Genomic DNA, 20,385 nt, shown 5'->3' with positions numbered 1-20,385 from the left:
AAAACAACCCTCCACCACCACTGCCACCAATACCCTCTTTTTCTCCTACACTTAAGTGAATTTTGTATCCAGTTGGCAAGATCCCCCTGAATCCCATGTGATCGAACTTTACTAATTAGTCTACCATACAGGGCCTTGTCAAAGGCTTTACTGAAGTCCAAGTAAACAATTACTGTTCTGCCCTCATCAACCATCTTGGTTACCTCCTCAAAAAACTCAAGTTTGAGAGACATGATTTTCCTTGCACAAAGCCATGCTGATTATCCCTAATCAATTCTCGCCCCTCCAAATGTGTATAAATGGTCTTTCAGAATCACCTCCACCAACTTACTTGCCACCAAAGTCAGACTCTCATATCTGTGGTTCCAAGGCATCTCCTTACATCCCTCAAGCAAGGGCACAATGTTAACTGTTCTCCAGTCATCTGTCACCACACTTGTAGTTAGATGATACAAATCATTGAAAAGAGATTAGAAGATGGCAATCTATCTTTTGATAGAGGGGCAATTCTTCAGTTTGTGCCTCAACTGTGAAAGTGAGGAGTCACCTAGGTTGTGACAGGAAAAGACCTTGAGAGCTTATAGTCAGATTGTTCTGATAATGTCTAATCATGGCAGATTTTGCTGTTGTACAATTGACGTATACTTCTGTAGTTGAGAATAAAATAGCCTAAACACACTTTCAGTGTACAATTTTGCTTTAAGATTTTTACAGTTCAAATTTAATATTTAAACTCCATATCCTTTTAGTCCTTCAATGGAAGTTTGAATTTTTTGTGAATTAGCCTGCAGAAGGATTTATTAAATCCAGTATGGGAACTCTGAGCAGTTTGACTTTTGGAAATTAATATTTCTATTTGTCCAATATGTCAATATTGTATAATTAGCAAATTATAGTATATATAACTGTAATCTTGGTGCTTGGGTACGGCTTTTGCTGTAACCTTTAACTCCACGTGGATTGTTTTAAAATTTGAAATGTGATGCTTGATTTTCTTTGTTTCCACTGAGCAGCTGATTTGTGAATAAGTACTGCTATTTAATGCTGTTGTTGACTCCTGTCACTTTGACTGGGAGTAGGTAATTGGGCAAGTAATTGACAGTTAAAATGATCACACTTTTGGCATATCTGGGCACATTTTCAATAGGCATCATTGTACCTGGGATGGACCTTTTTTAATGTGTTTCTGGAGCACTGTCCTAAGGCACTAAAGCCAAGATGTTGGGGCCTATAGCTTTTGCTGTCCCCAGCGCACTTGGCTTTTTTTTTGTATTCTCATAGTAAATGTAATTAGCTGAAGACTGACATCTTTAGTAATATTTCAGATTGAATTTAGACATAAACACTTGCATTCTGGGGGCTCTGCCATCGTTGAGGATGAGAATATTCAATCTTCTCCTCAATCGTCCACAAATTAAGATTGCATCGAGAAGGGCTTCAAAGCTTTGATCTGATCTCAGTTGTAGAAACTCTGCTCTGTCTACGTGTTGTTGCTGTTCAATCTGTTTAGCATGTACGTGGAGATGCTTCACCATGTTTGCATCTCATTTCCAGGTACGTTGGGTGCTCTGAGCATGTTCTTCTAAAAGCTTCATTGATCCAATGTTTGCCTTCTGACTTGATGATGGAGGTGTAAGGAATATGCACGGTCACTTACTGATTTGTAGATGTACAGTTCTGATGCTCTTAGAATCATAGTCATGGTGTCATACAGCACAGAAACAAACCCTCTGGTCCAACCAGTCCATGCCAAACATAATGCCGAACTATACTAGCCCCACCTGCCTGCCTGCTGGCCCATATCTCTCCAATCCTTTCTTATTCATGTACTTATCTAAGTGTCTTAACTTTGCCTGCATCCACCACTTCCTCAGGAAGTTCATTCCACACAAAAGGCACTTTTTTTTTTTGTTTTCAAAAAAACAAAAAAAATTGCCGCTCATGTCTTTTTTTAAAATCTCTCTTCTCATTTTAAAAACATGCCCCCTTGTCTTGAAATTCCCCATCCTGGGGAAAAGAGCACCTATAATTAACCCTGTCTATACCCCTTCGATTTTGTAAGCCTCTGTAAGGTCGCCTCTCAACCACCTATGGCTCCAATGAAAAAGATCCCAGCCCATCCAGCCTTTTTCGAGAGCTCAAAGCCTTCCAAACCCAATAACATCCTGGTAAATCTCTTGAGTCATCTCTAGCTTAATATCCTTCCTATAACAGGGTGACCGGATGTGGATTCTCCTGGTTGACCAATTATAGAACTACTAAATCTTTTATTAATTTGCCCTATTTTACATAGCTCAAGTACTATGCAACATGGAGGATGGTATCCTCAATGTAAACTTGGGGCCTGGTCTCTGCAAGTCACTTACCATATCTGTGTAGATTGAGGACAAAGTCATGTTGGTTATTGCCTTTTGTTTCTCTCATCTGTCTTGATCCTACTAGCATAAACCATTGTTTTTGTGAAATGGTGCAGTTTTCTGCAGTTTGTTACATTTTGTCTTAAACCTTTTGTCCTGCACCTTGCTTCTGAATTGCCTAGCTTCTGTTTCCAACAGCAGTAACATTGGACTATCCGTATCTGCAGCGTCTGGCAATCTTCCTGTTTCTGAAGTTTTTCTGTTCAACTTCAGTGCTTGAATGGTAAACTAACTCAGGAAGTCATTGTGGGTGAAGTTCTTTTTTTTGAAGGTTATTTCTGTTGTGCTGCAATGATAATTAATAGACCTGACTATTATGACTTCAGTTCTCTGTATCCTTCGGCTGTACTGGGAACAAAGCTACTAGTATTTTATATACTTCCAATTTTCTTTTGACTGAGTTATTTGTATTCATGTTATCCTTTTGCAGGAGTTAGGACAGTCCAGTTAATAGACCACCTAAACTAATGTCAGTACAGCTTTTAACAAAATGCATGGAGATGTTTAATGTAAGTTAGAATTTTGTTTCGTTGATCCAACTTCCAATTCAAGAAAATGGAAGATTTTCATTACATAATCTATTGCAGTTGTGCATTTTACAGGATAGACGTGACTTTTAGGTGTAAGAAAATAAGTAGGAGTAGGCCTTAGAACAGCATAATACTGGCTGACTTCAAAATGAGCAAATCAGCTGTGACAATAGTTACTGTACTTTGCTAACTGTCTACTCCTTGTACGAGTCTCTGAACATTGAAAGGGCATGAAACACCAAATATTTTGCTTTGTTCTTACTGCTAATACTTACACGTTATCCATTTTGCTTAACCTGTCCGTCTTGTCTCTCAATTGTCCTCTTCACATAACACATTCCCACGTCCAGTTTGTATAGGATACGAGGTGAATACAATGCTGTCTCCTCTTGTAAACCTCTGCTGTAATATGGGTAGGAAATAACTCAGCCACCGTTAGAATCTTTGTACAACTCCACCAGTTACATAATATCTTGAATTCCAGTAGCACTTGCCTATGCTAGATCCTTGGCTGGATCTATTGAAGAAAATTTACTTTCAGTCCACTACTGACCAGATGGTGGAGCTTCAAATTGGTCCAGATTGATGGAGTAGATTGAATTCATGTCACTTGTATTTTGCTTAGTCTTCAGCTTCTCAGCTTTTTTTAAATGTTAAATTAGTACATGAAAGTGTCTCATTTTAGAATGCACTGTGATTCTGTTGAGAATGGCATTGCAGGCCTTGTTGAAACAGATATTGATATTTTAAAAATTCTGTTGAATACCGTATTGTCGAAAAGGCAGATATGTCATAATTTCTTTAACCGATATTTTCTAAACACCCATTTTGTCAAACTGCAAGAGGAACAGATTTCGGATTAAATTTGAACAGAATTTTAAATTACAGCAATTTGAACTTTCTCCAGAGAACAGATTCTCCGGGTAAAAGAGGACGAGAATGTTCCCTTTCTACTTGTTGGAAATAAGTCAGATTTGGAAGACAAGCGACAAGTATCAGTGGATGAAGCAAAGAACAGAGCTGACCTATGGAGTGTGAATTATGTAGAAACATCTGCAAAAACACGAGCCAATGTTGATAAGGTATTCCCCCTTTTAATTGAAAGTAGTACCTTGTGGTGAAATATACTGGTTGCATAACACACTTTCAAATATATCCCTTAAAATTTGAGTCTGAGATGGTTACGTTTCTTTCAGAAAAATTTATTTTCTGAATTGTTTAGTTGTGGTTTTGATTTAATATCACTTGAATATTATAAGTCTGCTAATTTGTGATGAATGGTTTTTAATTCACGGGATGTGGGCATCTCTGGCTAGGTCAGTATTTATTGCCCATCCCTAGCTGCAGAGGGCAGCTAAGTCAACCACATTGCTGTGGTCGAGAGTCACATGGAGGTTAGACCAGGTAAGGATGGCAGTTTCCTTCCCTAATGGATGTTAGTGAACCAGATAGGATTTTTCCAACAATTGATGATGGATTCATGGTCATCATTAGATTCTCAATTCCAGCTGTTTTATTGAATTCAAATTCCACCATCTGCTGTGGCAGGATTCAAACCTGGGTCTCTGGATTAACAGTCCAGCAATAATATCACAAGGCTGTTGCCTCCCCACTAAAGTGCATAGAATGGGTCCTTTCTAAATTGGATTTAACCAGTGTGCAGTTTTCTATTGACCAAGTATATTCATTCCTTTTGTTTTTGAAGACAGTGACACCACTTTTTTTTTTTTTTTTCTTCAACCAAAAGCAATTGTTGATGAGATGTTTGAGTATTGGTGATGTGAAGGAAGGAAACAAATATATTGTAGCCAAATTTGATCCCAAAATAGATGGGAAGGCAAGTTATGAGGCAGGTACAGATATTGATAGGTTAGTAATATAAATGAAGTGAACAAAGTCTGGCAAATCATGTATAATGTGAGAAACTGAGATTGTTCTCCCTTACAAAATGAACAAAACAGAATATTTAACTGAAAAAAGACTGCAGAAACCTGCAACGCAAAGGGATGTAGGAATACTTGCACATGAAGCATAGAACGGGCTCACAGGTTCAGCAGGTAATTTGAAAAGCTAATGTAGTGGTGGTTGGAGTATGAGTAGGGACGTCTTACTGCAACTGTACAAAGTGCTTGTGAGACATCTGGAGTTATAAATAGCTTTGGTTGACTGAGGTAAAATTATGGTTCATTGGACACAGCTCAGAGAAGGTTCTGTAGGATGATGCCTGATTTGGTGTCTGCCTGCCTGCCTGCCGTGCTGGACAGAGCAGATGCTGAGATGTTCTGCATAAAGTCGAACGCCAGAGTGCATAGTCTCAAAGGTACGAATTCAAAACCGAGATGAGGAAGAACGTCTTGAGGGTTGAGTGTCTTTGGAATTTGTTGCTATGGAGAGTTGTGGGGGGAGTGGGGTGCAGAGGAGAGTCCTTGTGTATATGTAAGGCTGAGATAGATACTTGAGTGTAGGTGAATTGAGTTACAAGGAAAGGGCAGGAAAATGGATGTGATGAATATCAGATCAACTGTGATCCTCTTGAAATGGTAGAGCAGCTTCAAGGGTCTGAACGACCTATTCTGGTTCCTGTTTCTTATGGTTATTTGGGATTGTTTTGTCATTGAGACATCCTCCACAATTGCCCAGCAATTAGTAAGAAGTAAACTGGCACAAGTTAGGACAAAGTAGATGTCTTTTTTGAAATAACAGCATGGCTTGAATGGCGTGTTAATACCTTGAATTTTTAGTTCCTGATTGAAATGATGACCATTTCCTTGTCCCTGCTCCCACCCCTAGCAAGTCTGTCTTCTACATGTACTGTAAAGGAAAAAAAAATTGCTTTTAACAATGTTCCTCTATCTATATTTCCTTCTACAATAAAAACAATCACATGATCCAAGAATAATGCTTTTGATTATTTCAAATGATGTGGGTGTCAATACAAGGTCATTGTGCATTGCTGATGCCAACAATAATGTTATGGACTAGTTTTAATATTTGTGTGGAAAACTTGCTTGGACCCATTACAATATTTGACCATTGAGTCAGTTGCTTAGATATGTAGTAGTTTAAAGTTTCTAGTCCCTGCCTTTCCCTGTAGGCCTGCATTTTTTTCTCCTTAATTATCCAATTCCCTTTTGAAAGTCACAGTTGATACTACATCTTTCATACTGAGGCTGTGCATTCCAGTTGTTTTCCCTCATTTCAATCCATTACAATGATTTGTGTTGTGCACTAAAAGTAGTGAACCTCCTCACTTAAGGGGAGATGGTGGCAAAGTGGTATTGTCATTGGACTCCTAATCCAGGATAATGCTCTGGGGTCACAGGTTCAAATTCTGCCGTGACAACTGGTAGAAATTTAAATTGAACAATACTTGGAATTGAAAGCTAGTTTTAGTGACTATAAAATGATTTGTTGCTTAAAAACCCATTTGGTCATTTTAATGTCCATCAATCATCCTTGTCTGGTGTACGAGAGACTCCAGATTCACAGCTATGTGGTGGTTTTTGAAATGGCTTAGCAAGCCACTCATTTCAGTTGTAGTTAGTAACAGACAAAAATGCGAGTTTATCATTGTCCGCATCCCATAAAAGAAGTGGGGGAAAAAAACTTTTAAACTGAAATAAATTACTAGAGCAGCGTATAATAAGAGTAGAATTATTTGCGATACTAAGTGTTGAGGTGCCAGTCACTACTTTTTCTTATTGAAACCAGCATCATTGAGTGTTAAGTTTGGATATTTTTCAATATACAAACCTGCAACAACCAGGTCTTTACTTTCTGAGCCCAGGGACACCTGTAAATGAGCCTTGTCAAGTAACTCCTGCAATGTAGAATTTACAGTTACCTGAGATAAATCCTCTTGGAGAAATGATGATGACGCTTAAGGCAGAAACAGAAGAGTACATAAGTGGAGATGGGGGCAAATGTAAATCATGCATGTCCTATGAGTGACCAGCAATCCATCCAACTCTCAGTACCACTGACGGTTCACAACCAGCGAATCAGGTCTAAGCTGTGTAATTGCAACTGGTGGGAAATTAAACATCTAACACCAGATGGAGGGTCCACAAATATCCCTGTCATCTATGAGAAGCCCAGCAGATCAGTGTTTAAAACGTAGCTGAGATACTTGCAGCAGCCGAAGTGCCAAGTGGATGGTCCATCTCTACCTCCTTCTGAGATTCTCAGCTTACAGATGCCAGCCTTCGACCAATTTGAAGGCACTGGATATTATGGTATGAGCCTGGCCAATATTCCAGCAAAACTTTTGAAGACTTGTGTTCCACTGCTGCACTCCCAGTCTAGCTAATTTACCCCTTTCTTTTAATATCTCTCATCCCTTGAACATGTGGGACTTGAACCTGGACCTCCTGGCCTACTAGAGTTAGGGGCACTACCATTGTGCCACAAGATCCCCAGCCTAGTCAAGTTTTTTTAATGGGCACGCTATTTTTTTGTTAAACCTATTTTCTAATTACGTTACACACCTCCTGGAAGTAGGTGGGACTTGAACCGGGGCCTTCTGGCCCAGGAATAGGACATTACAGTCTTCCACAAGAAGGCTAACAGCCAAGCTTTTTTGTTTTTGTTTTTTTTTTAGTCACACCTGGCAGAGAGAATATTGGTAATGGGGGTTAGGGTTAATATTTCAGACCCAGGAAGATCATTGGAGTTCCTCATTGGGTAACAGCCTAGGCCCATACTGCTGCTTCAATGACCTTCTCCAAATCATGAGGTCAGAAGTAGCAATGTGCAGTAATCAAACAGTGTTCAGCTTATTCATGATTATTCAGTTGCATGCTCATCTGGAGCAAATTCCAGGCTGTGAATTATCAGCAAGTAAATTTGTGCCATGCAAGTTCTAGACAATGATCATCTACAATAACAATCAAGCTACTACCCTTGACATTCAATGACCTTAGCATTGCTGAATTTCCCCCACTATCAGCATCTTGGGCGTTGCTATTGACCAGAAATGGAACTGGACAGCCATATCAATAAATAGCAACAACAGGCCAGAATCTAGAAATTCTGCAGTGAGTAACTTGCCTGTAGTCTCTCTAATACCTGTCTAACAACAAGGCACAAGTCAGGAGAGATTAAATACTGCCCATTTTCTTGGGTGCTGCTCGAAGTATACAGAGCCCAGCATCATCCAGGACAAAGCTTGATTGGCATGCCCATCAACCACCTTCAACATTGATGTTTTTCATCAACATACCGTCTGCAAGATGCGCTGCTGTAATTCACCAGCAAGCCTTAGCACCTTTTCAAACCTGACCTGTACCATGTGAAAGGACTAGGGCAGTGAATACATGTGAAACCAAATTCCCCTTCAAATGACACACCATCCTGCCATGACAATGTCAGTGGGTGAAATTCTGGAACTTCCTAACAACTGTGGTTGTCCCTACACCCTGACTGCAGTATTCAAAGTGGTAGCTTGGTAAAGCCTTCTCAAGGCAAGTAGGAATGGGTGATTTTATGTTGGTCTTGCCTGCAACGCCAACATCCCATGTACAAAGAAGTTGCTCCCTCAAGCCTTTTCTGTCATTAACTGCAATCATGCTTGATCTGTGACCAAACTTCCTTCACCCACCTTTTTGACCCATATAATTTGATACCTTGGTCAACAAATATCTATGTCTTGTTTAAAATAAATCTCTTAAAGAACGTTTACCATTTGTAGAGGAGTTTCAAATGTCAGCTACTTTCTTCACACAAGTATTTCTGCATGCTCCTCTCTGGCAACTTGGATGCCCAGGCCAATGGAAATTAACTTCTTCCTATCTACCTTGTGTTATGTTGCTACCTTGAAGCTTGACCAAATCATCCTGTGGCGCTTCCTGTTGCAGGAAATAAAATTAATTTGTTTGATCTCAACTTGTGTCTAATTATTACTCTCTGCCACTTTTTTTTTCAAGGTTTATCCATCCCTCTTTAAAGCATGGGGGCTAAAACTTTCAGTACTCAGTGTGATCTAATCAGTGCATGACAATGATGAAGCATGATTGCTACCTTGTTCCTCTAGATATAAAGGCTGTGTTCTGTTCTTTAATGCATTTTCTGTACTTGTTTGTAGCATTTAATGATCTCTGTACCTGGACTCCCAAGTTTCTTTGCAGCTCCACAGATTCTAGCTTGTATCACTTAACGGGTATCTTTATCCATTTTGCACCCAAACTAGATAACTTTACATTTATCTATATTGAAATTTACTTGCTATGATCTTACCCTAATATAGAAGAACTATTAGATTGCTTTTCATTTAAGACTGTTGGAAAATTTGGATATGGGACTTGCTATCCTTAAGTTATTATTAGTACTGTTAATAGTTGAGGGCCCCCAACAAATTCCTGTGGGACACCATTCATCACAATCTGTCAACTGGAGTACTGCGCACAATCTTTAATCTGTCATTGAGGCAATTAAACAGATCCATTTCCTTTCAATTACTGGAACTTGCATTTGCATAACATCTTAAACATAGAAACAATACCGAGCTGTTTTGGTTGCCAGTACTGCATCTCGCATTGGTGCTCCTGAAATCTGACCTTGCCACCTGAGAAGTCATGGGTGTGACTTTCCTGATTTTTTGTTGTCCAAATGCTTTAAATCTTAAACAAGCAACGATGGAAAATGAGTTTGCATTCTGCAGAACTGTGCAGATATGTATACCACATGCACTCAATTTTTGCTTTGGCTATGCATAACTCCAAGTATTACCCTACTTAGTTCAGTCTGTCTCTGCTTTAAATGTCAAAATTTAATATTTTAGCATGCCACGTCAACCTATGTACAATTTATAGGCCTGTTTCTTTTCTTTGTAGGTTTTCTTTGACTTGATGAGGGAAATACGTGCAAGAAAAATGGAAGATAGTAAAGAAAGGAATGGAAAGAAGAAACGGAAAAGCATAGCAAAAAGGATCCGGGAAAGATGTTGCATTTTATAAACTCTGCAGACTAAACCATTTTAGAAGTCTAAGCATACTAAGTATCTCATTTCATTCACTGTCCTTCAAAGTGATTGAAGGTACACTAATGTTTTACACATTCAGGTTTCACAGCATGAATTGGAGCCAACTTGAGGACACAATTGATCAGGAAGTTTTAATGTCAATCCAAAGCGTTGCTTTTTTTTGCGATGTCAATTGGTATCGGGGCTTCAGATTCAATTGTGTTTTTTTTTGTACATAAATTACCATTGGGAGTTTCTTTTGGATGGGTCTCGTGGGGATGGTTAATCATTCGTCATCATTTAAATTGCAATAAAAAATGGTGACTTATTTCTCTCGCAAGGCAAAGCACTTTTGTTAAATCACACTTTGAATCTGGACTATCATCATTTATAGATTCTATACAGGAGCTTTTCGTCTTTCTCCGGTTTAAAAACCAGGGCTTGAGTACTGCAATTTGGAAGATAAATAGTTTGCATTAAGCAGAACTTTATCTTGCCAGATTTTCTCTTTCTTTTAAAGGAAAAAGCACTGTCTACTTTTAAGTAGGTTGCACCGGTTTTTCACCACTGGATTTTCTAAGACACTTGCTGTTTAAAAAGCACTCATTTTGACCCATTGCAAGCTGAGATAAAACTTTCTGCATTGATGGTTTAAAAAAAGTTTAAGTATTAAGAGTAACCTGTAAAATTGTTTTCTTTCTAAATGAGCTGAGTTGGGTTTTTGGCAGCTCCAATTGGCTGCTCAACATTTCTTTTCCCTTTTTATGAATGCTAGTTTTGTAGCATTGCTAGTAAGCTTAGACTATTGATGCCATGAGTTTCTAATCTTACATGTTAAAAGACAAACTATACTTCCAGCAGTTGAGTGCACAGCAGCTTGTTTATGTCCCAGTATCTCGCTGATATTTGCTACATGGAAATTAAATAGGGAAAATTCCATGTGCCTGTGATGCCATTTATTTTTTCCCTAACGTTCTAATCAAGTTGCTAGTATGAATAAAAAGACATGGCATTTATAAATAATTAGCCCTAATTTCTCATGAATAAATTACTCCTTTTTCATGTTATTAATGTACTAAATAACAAATGCATGCTGTTTTAAGCTTGCAATTTTATTAGCAGATTAATTGGAGTGAAAGTGGAATTCTCAAATTGGTGAGAAATTTCACTTTTGACTTAAAGTTGAGTTACTGGAGCAGTAGTCAGTAGTTTTGCTTTGCTGTTGGCAGATTGAGCACTTGACAACATCTAGTTGTTCAGTCTCCTGGAATTTAATAAACCTGTCTTGGTCTCAGGAGATAAGTTTGGGAAGCCTGACTATGAAACTGCCTGGGTTAAATTCTGATCTCCAATTTTTAAACTGCAAATGGTTGTGTATTATATCTGCACATGTGAATTGATTTAGTTTCTTCCTTTAGTCACAAATAGGATTTGATCATACTAGCCTTTGATTTCAATGAGCTCCTTGCTACCTATGGCCTCTTGAGAAGCTTGTGACGCTGTGACGACGACCCATACAAGGTAGACTCCTTGAGGCAATTTTAACACAACGCACTCACTTGAAACTGACTGATCAAGTGCAATAATGGTTTTACTCCCCTCCCAATGGAAGGAAATATCTGTTGAATAGTAATAGGTGTGACACAAAACTAGTGTTCATCTGATCCTGTGGGTTTCTTGCATAGCAAGTAAGGCTGAAATATTGTTTTTGAGGAAAAATGAGAAACAGATGGTGGGCTCTCTCGGCATTGGAATCCTGACATTTATGATCGGTTGAGATGAATGAGAGTTACTTGCATGTAACAAATTTGTCTGTACTAGGATGGGGACAAACTGGGGTTCTGTTACCTAATGTGCTGGACTTGCATGTATATGGATTTTACTGCACTTGTCATATCAAAGTAAATTGTAAGTGGCATTTTGAGGCAGATTCTGGCTTTACAAATGGGGCACTAATGCACAATAGCAGATACATTTGCATATAATCAAGCTGGGCTGTACTGTAGAAAAGCAGTGTAAAACTTGTAAATAGAAACTTATCTGAAAATGCCTTAATTTAAAATCTTTACAGGTTACATCCATCAGGAGTGTGGCAAACAAATTATGCAGACAGTACTGCAAGGAACTTTTTACTAATCCTGTTAATGTGCCATATTTTGGGTCTAATAGCCCAGAACACAATTCAATTGACTTGATATTGGGACTACCATCTTCAGAATTATGCATTTTGGTTCAAATAGGTAAACTTTTTTTTTTTTTTTGTAAAGGTATGTATTGTCCTTCAAATTATAGTACCCAGCCTGTGCAGAGATTAGTGGGAAAGTGAAAGAAGGAAGATTTGAACTGTTGGACTCAAGTCCCCACCAACCAGCCAGTGTATTCACTTTTTATATTGGCTGAAGTTTACTGACACAAGAACTTTTTAGAAAAGGCAATTTGAATTGTTTAACAGTTTCAAAAGGAATGCCAGGATGATGCCACTAAATCTGAAGTGCTGGGAACCTAGAATGTATAGTATATAAGAATTTGTTCTTTCCTTTTTTTAATTTGGATGCATTGTTTGAATTTTGTCATGTTTTAAACTTTTATTGTTGTGTATTTCAAATTAGGAGCTATTTCCACTGTATAGAATTGAGGGATGCCATGGAGAATTGCTGCAAGATATGTGAACCTTGTTTTTGAGCATAAGCAGCTTGAACACTTTTTTTTTATTTTGTGTGAGCAGTGCATAGCGGTGAAATTTGTATGGCAGTGTAAACTATAAGAATGATTCTAACCACTAACATTAGACTTGCAGTATACGTGAAGCTTGGGTATTATGGTGTTATGAAGCTGAAAAACACAAGTGTTAAAAGCTGATGCCCTTGCCCGCTAAACATTTTAATTGTATGTTGAACCATTACAAAATAAAATAACATTTTTTACAGCATTGTATTGTAGGCTGAACTTCTATCTGGCATGGAGTAACGCACTCTTTCAATCATAGTGGTGCTATAACTAAATGATCAAACTTAACTACCACAAAACATCCTCCAGTAAAAACTGACCTGAGGAATTTTAGCTTCAAGATGAGCGTTCTGATCTCTGCACTGAAGTATGAAATCAAGGTGTGCTTATTACAGTAAAGCAGCTGGAGGGTGATGCAGTCAAATCCTAGAATCTAGAGAATACAATGTTTATTATAAACTTGTGAATCAGGTTTGGCAAATGAAGGGAAGGAATGGGATAAAATTATTAGATCAAAATTATTCAAATTTGATAAACATGCATATGGCATTGTTCAGAGATGTATGATAGTGACGTTCTCAGGTGTCGCCAAAAACTAGCATTTTTAAGACCAAAGTGACACTACCTGAGTATCATCTGAGGGGTGTAATAAGCATCAAAATCCTCAGGAGAACCACATGAAAAACTGTAAATGGAGGGCAGTCAGAACAGTGAAGATGAACTACTTCCATAACTTTTTGTGTGCTTTTTTTTTTTGGAAGAGGAAGAACCATTTTTTTTGTATATTAAACAAGTGAGTAACCAGGTAAGAAGATGAATTAAAGATTAATAAAATGTAAAATGGTCAGGTTTGGGAGCGGATATTCAAAATTGAAGTAGAGAGAAATCAACAAATTTGGGAATAAACTACATATCAAGAGTGGAAGAACAGAATGGAGCTGGAGTTCTGGGGCATTGAGATTACAGTTTAAGTCAAACAAGGAATCATTCAGCACACGACTTTTCAACTACATCATTAAGGATTTCTATCCCCAACAGAAAAGCAAAGCTTGCTTGAACAAGACGGCATTAAATAAAACTTAAATCCAACAGATTGCAAAACTTAATACTTGGAATTCATTTTATTTTAATTTTGTAAGACAGAACTTTAATGTTGCTCCAAGTGATTTGCTAATACTGTCTTGTAGTCATCAGGACAAACTCAAGAAATCATTTGAAATTTGGCTAATTTTATACCACAGGAGAAAAGAGTGCTGAATGGTTGTCAAGTTGACTGCTTTCTCCAATGGCAACGAAGGCAACACAGATATTGGGTAATTCAAAAATTTGCAAGACCAGAATATATTCCTTTTTTTATTCATTTTGGTACTCAATTGTTGCTTTTAGCAAGCATATGTGAGCTGTGTAATGACCTTGATTACCCCAAATTGTTATAGGCATCCCATCTAATAGTGGCTGTCTTGTTTTGGGTACTCAGCCATGGTCTGCCTCAAACCTATTTTCACTTGTCAGCAATATACATGAAGACTTTTTGGCTCCATGTGCTTAGGATTAATTTTGACATCAATCATGAAGGTAGGTCCTAACTGTTTGTTCATTTTCTAGGCTTGACACAGAACTAAAGCAATCATCAATTGTTACATATCATAGAAACTAGCAAAAGGATCAAAGGTTGCCTTTTTCAGATCTGAAAAATGCTTTATCTACCCCATTTTCCTGGAAAAGCAGAGTTCAGTTTTCACAAGTTAAACAAGCTATTTTATATCGCTGTCATGCTGTGGGTATGGCATGGTATTTTGCATTAACAGAACATCACATCTGTGCAAGAATTGTTCTGCCTACCATACAATGATACACAATGCTGCTCAAATGTCTGTGCAAGTATGACACCAGGGTTTCTTTCTAAATTCATGGAACGTGTTCTGCTGGCTGGTCAGTATTTATTGCCCATGCCTAGTTGCTGTTCAGGTGATGAGTGTCTTGAGCTGCTGCAGTCTGTGTGGTAGGATGACTCCATGCTGTTAGGGAGGGAGTTCCAGAATGTTGACCCAGTGATAGCAATGGAACGGCTACGTATTTCCAAGTCAGGATGGTGAGTGGAGAGGAACTTGCAGATAGTGTTCCCATGTATTTGATTCCCATGTCGTCCTCGGATGGAAGTGGTCATGGGTTTGGAAGCTACTGTCCAAGGATCTTTGAATTTCTGTAGTGCATCTTGAGATTCTACACTGCTACAGAATCTTAATATTGGAGGGAGTGGATGCTTATGGATGTGATCAATCAAGTGGGCTGCTTTATCTTGGATGGTGTCAAGCTTTGAGTGTTGGAGTTGCATCAATCCAGGCAAGGCAGGAGTATTTCATCATGCTCCTGATTTCTACCTTTGTAGATGGTGGACAGGCTTTGGAAGTCAGGTGAATTTCTTGCTGTAGTATTCCTAGCCTCGTGGCTGCAAGAGCAGGCCATGTTTGTGGCAAGTCCAATTATGTTTTTGGCCAATGGTAACCAGAAGGATGATGGGAGATTCAGTGATGGTAACACCATTTGAATGGCATGGGGTGGTGGTTGGATTGTCTGTCTCTTGATGGTTATTATCTGGCATTTGTGTGGCATCACGTTACTTGCTACTTGTCAGCCCAAGCCTGGTCACTGCTCAGATCTTGTTGGATTTAATGTGGATTGCTTGTGGCTGAGGAATTGCCAATAGTGTTGAACATTGTGCCAGTCGTGAACATCCTCAATTCTGACATTTATGAAGGGAAGATCATTGAAGCAGCTGAAGATGGTTGGGCCTAGGACACTACTGTGAGGAGCTCCTCCAGAGATGTCCTGGAGCTGAGATGACTGACTTTCAACAACAGTAACCATTTTCCTAGGTTCCAGGTATGACTCTAACCAGCAGAGTTTGCCTCCTGTTGCTCATTGATGTCTCTGTCTCTGGTTAATTGTGGCCTTGATGTCAAAGGCTGTTACGTTCACCTTACCTCTGGTATTCACTTTTTTGTCCATGTTTGAATCAAGGTTGTAATGAGATCAGGAGCTGAGTGGATATGGCAGAACCCAAACTGGGCATCACTGAGCAGGTTATCGCTGACCAGATGCAGCTTAGTGTCAAAAATGCCATCGTGTTCCATCACCTTGACTGATGATTGAGAGCCAAGTGATTGATTGATTGGAACAGTAGTTGGCCAGGTTGGATTTGTCCTGCTTTTTGTTCACAGAACATACCTGGGCAAGTTTCCACATTGCTTGGTGAATGCCAGTGTTGCCAGCTTGGCTTAAGGGAACAAGAAGTTCTGGAGCACAAGACTTCAGTACTATTGCTGGAATGTTATAGAGCCCATAACCTTGGCAGTAACCAGAGCCCTCCATTGTTTCTTGATATCACATGGGGTGAATCGAGCTGGCTGAAGGCTGGGGGTGACTGGAGGAGGCAGAGATGGATCAGCACTTGTGGCTAAAGATTGCTGTGAATGCTTCAGTATTTTGCATTGATGTAAGAGGCTGTTCCATCTCTGAGATGGGGATGTTTGTAGAGGCGGCTCCTCAAGCGAATAGCCTAATTGTTTACCACCATTCACAACTAGATATGGCAGGACTGCAGAACTTGGATCTGATCAGTTGATTGTGGGATGATTAACACTCTTGCTGCTTATGCTGTTTGTGGAAGTAGTTCAATTTGGTAGCTTCTCCAGGTTCCCACCTCATGTTCAAGTATGCCTGGTTCTGCTCCTGGCATGCCCTCTTTCACTCTCCATTGAACAAGGGTTGATTCCTGGCTTGATGGTAATGGTTGACTGAGGATATACAGGGCGATGAGGTTGCAGATTGTGCTGGAATACAATTCTTCTGTTGATGGCCTGTTACCTCATGGATGCCCAATATTGATTTTGCTAGATCTGTTCAAAGTCTGTCCCATTTAGCACAGTTATACTACCGCACAACATGGGGTGGGTGGTAATTCTCAATGCGAAGGCAGGTCTGTCTCCACTTAAGACTGTGTGCATTGGTAACTCTTAATGATACTGTCAAGGATGTGTGCAGCCAGCAGATTGGTGAGGAAGAGTGCAAGTACTTGTATGTTCCCTTCTTGTTGGTTCCCTCATCACCTGCAGAACCAGCTTAGCTTGTCTGTCTGTGTCTTTGGCTTGGTCTCCCTCTCTGGCTCAGTCTCACATGCTCAGTTGTCGTGCCCCCCACCCCACCTGCTAGGGCTGTCGTCTTGCTGCCAACTACCATCTAGGCTTACCAGCCACTTTATGGCCAAACATCAAAATCCCTGGTCTGGGCCCAATCCACAGCCATCTCTGCTGTTGCCTTCACCATTGAGCTCCTTCCCAAAACGTAAATGGAGAGAAAAAAACAGTCGATGAGCTCTGGCCCATGAGCCCTACTCCACTACTAGGTATGATTTCTGTGTGATTGAATATTAGGCTGTTCTTTGACTAGTCTGAGATGACTCTCCCAATTTTGGCGCACTCCCTCGGATGTTAGAAGGGAGGAGGACTTTGCAGGGTCAGCAAGGCTGACTTTGCTGTTGTCTAGGCCAATGCCAGGTGCTGTATCCAGTTTCATTTCTTTGGGATGTCAAAGCGATAAAACTCGCCTTGCTACGCCATTGCAGATTGCAGTTTAGAGTCAATTGCGTTGCTATGGATCAGGAGTCACATAAAGGCCAGACTGGGTGAGGATGGCAGATTATCTTCCCCAAGAGCCAGATGGGTTTTCCCCCACAGTCATTTCATGGTCATCAGTATATTCTTGATTCCAAATTTTATTTTGGAATCTAGTTCCACCATCTGCCATGGCAGGATTTCAACCCAGGTTCCCAGAACATGAGCAGAGTTTCTGGATTAATAGTCTAGCTATAATACCACTTTGCCCTTGCTTTCCCTGTAAGCTGTACATCCCAAAGACTAGTTGATAACAAACAGCATGGTCCTTTGATTTGTAACCAATGGATTAAAAACTCTCTACTTAACCAGCCCATGCTTGCATAATGCCGAACGTCTACAGTTCAAGTGTGATACCACAGCACTTCCTGGACAATTTTGAACACCACAACAGATCTAAGATAATTGCTTGATCTTGTACATTCATATGAAGGGATTGATAAGCCTCAAAGAGAAGAAATATTTGGAAAAAGCAATCCAAGTTGATTTGTGAACTATTCACCTTTTTCTGCTGTAGTATAAATTGTTGTGATCATTTGATCTTCTCCTAATAAGAGCAGGACTTAAGGTTTTGGCAGCATGTCTCTTTACAGCTATACATAATGGAATTCTGAAGATCTGATCTTGTGGCCTAGATTGTGCCATCATAATAGTGAAACTGGTTTTCCAAATTATTCTGTGAAACTGACAGCAACCTCTGGTGTCACCCTGTGGAGTAAATGCAGAAATTGAAAAACCACCATTGCTAGTCAGTGATTCCTAACTTCTACACAGCGTGTCATGTTGAAGTTTCCATAAATGGTAATCTTTTAAAAAAATCATTCAACTGAGTTTTCTCTCCAATGCAACAATATCGTTGCTTTATAATTACTCTGAGCAAAGTTATCTTGGATTTTCAGCAGCATCCTCCAGAAAGACGACAGGTGAGAAACCACGGCCCTGGAAAAACAATTTAAATATAATATAATTTTTTTCTATTAATTCTTTTTTAATATTCCAGCTTTGACAGAATCTAATGTGTACATGCTAATATGTGTTTTGCTCTGTGACATTTGTCAAAGTTGAAGAATGTTAGGTGCGGTTTGAACTGAATTTTTTGTGATTGGTCACTTAGCACTTTTTAATGGTTTAACAGAATTGAACATCAGATTTGGAGCAAGGGATCGTCCAGTGAAGCTGTATGGGTGAAGTTCTGAAATGATTATTATCTTGATGGGATTGTGGTATAGCTCCCCCCACACCATGGTCAGAGGGAAATTGAACAAATATGTAGAGATCTCTTATATTTAAGAATAATAAGGTTGTAATAGGATTTTAACAGACTGGGACTGCCATAGTGTTAAAGGCTTGGATGGTGAGGAATTTGTTGAATGTGTTCAAGAGAATTTTCTTCATCAATATGCAGATGTACTTTCTAAAGAAGGAACAAAACTTGACCTTCTCTTGGGAAATAAGGCAGAGCAAGTGGCTGAAGTGTCAGGAAAGCACTTTGGGACCAGTGATCATAATTCTACTAGTTTTAAAATCCTTATGGAAGAGGATAAGCCTTGTATAAAAGTTCAAGTTCGTAACTTGAACAAGGCAAATACAAATCCTATAAGACAGGAACTTTCAAAAGTTGATTTGGAATAGATTGTTCACAAGTACAGGGATGACTGGCAAGTGGGAAACTCTCAAAAGTGAGGTATTGAGAGTTCAGACGCATTATGTTCCCGTTAGTGAAGAGTAAGACTGGTAAGAGTAGGAAACAATGGAGCAATAAAGATATTGAGGCTCTGGTCAAGAATAAGGAGGAATCCTATTGGGTATAGACAATTGGGATCAAATGAATTTCTTAGAGTATGAGGAGTGTTGAAGTAATCTTAAGGAGGAGATCAGGAGGGCAAAAAGGAGATAATGGAGTGATTTGGCAGATGAGGTTAAGGATAATCAGATTCTACAAGTACATTTAAGAGCTAAAGAGTAACTAGGGAGAGGATAGGGCCCCCTTAAAGATCAACAAGGTTGTCTACATCTGAAAACACAGAAGATGGAAGAGATACTAAAGAATATTTTCAGTTTTTATTGTGGAGAGTTGGAGGGTAGAGAGCTGGGAAATAAATATTGATGTCTTGAAAGCAGTCCACATTACAGAGGAAGTGCTGAAGGTTTTAAAACAACATAAAGGTGGATAAATCTCTGGAACTTGATCTAGTGTATCCCAGGCCATCATGAGAAGTTGCGGAAGAAATTGCAGGGCTCCTAGTGCAGATTTTTATCATGTACAGCCACAGGTGCAGTACTGGAGAGTGACTGGTGCTGTGCCTTTACTTAGCTGTAAGGAGAACTGTAGACCTGGGATTTTGACATCCGTGGTGGATGGGTTGGTGGAGGGGATTCAGAGCAAGGATTTACATGCATTTGGAGAGGCTAGGACTAGTTAGCATGGCTTTGAGTGAAACAGTGTCTCTCCAACTTGATTTGGGTTTGAGACCAGAGCTGTAGACATTGTCAAACTCTTTAGCAAAGGCCATGTAGACAGGGTTCTGCATGGTAGACTAATTAAGGTTAGATTACATGGGATTCAGATTGAGCTTGCCAATTGGATACAAAATTGGCTTAACAGGAGGAGAGATGGTGGTAGTGGAAGAGGCTTGTTTTTTGGACTGGAGGCCGATGACCAGTGGTGTTCCACAGGGATCAGTGCTGGGTCCACTTTTTTTGTTTGTAATTTTATGTAAATAAGTTGGAAGAGAATTTAGGAGGCAAGGTTAGTAAGTTTGCATATGACACCAAAATTGGTGGTATAGTTGACGGTGAAGAAGGCTATCTAAGACTACAAAGGAGTTTTGATCAACTGGGGGAGTGGGAGATGGAGTTTAATTTGGATAAGTGCGAGGTATTGCGTTTTTTGGTTAAAACAAACAAGGGCAGGACTTCTACGCTTAATGGTAAAACCTTGGGGTTCTGGTACCTACTACTTTGACGTTGCATCACAGGTACTCAAGGTGGTTAAGGTATTTAGCACGCTTGCCTTCGATGCTCAAACCATTGAGCATAGGAGTTCGGATATCTTTGAAGTTGTACAGGATGTTGGTGAG

The 20,385-nt window shown here is 39.4% G+C and overlaps 1 protein-coding gene across 2 annotated transcripts in view; it reads left to right on the top strand.

Moving 5' to 3' along the window:
* The window catches only part of ralaa (v-ral simian leukemia viral oncogene homolog Aa (ras related)), a 36,927-nt gene extending 24,093 nt beyond the window's left edge, over positions 1–12,834 (top strand). For both annotated transcript variants that reach the window (XM_020520606.2, XM_048595598.1), the window contains exons 4-5: positions 3,855–4,029; positions 9,778–12,834. In XM_020520606.2, coding sequence (XP_020376195.1) covers positions 3,855–4,029; positions 9,778–9,900 — 298 coding nt within the window. In that variant the 3' untranslated portion in view covers positions 9,901–12,834. The remainder of the gene's footprint in view (positions 1–3,854; positions 4,030–9,777) is intronic.
* Positions 12,835–20,385: the final 7,551 nt, after the last annotated feature.

The sequence above is a fragment of the Rhincodon typus genome, chromosome 4 (genome assembly GCF_021869965.1).
Source record: "Rhincodon typus isolate 14 chromosome 4, sRhiTyp1.1, whole genome shotgun sequence".
Taxonomy (NCBI): Eukaryota; Metazoa; Chordata; class Chondrichthyes; order Orectolobiformes; family Rhincodontidae; genus Rhincodon; species Rhincodon typus.
Note: the sequence above shows the minus strand (reverse complement) of the source record. Positions and strands in the feature narration are given on the sequence as shown.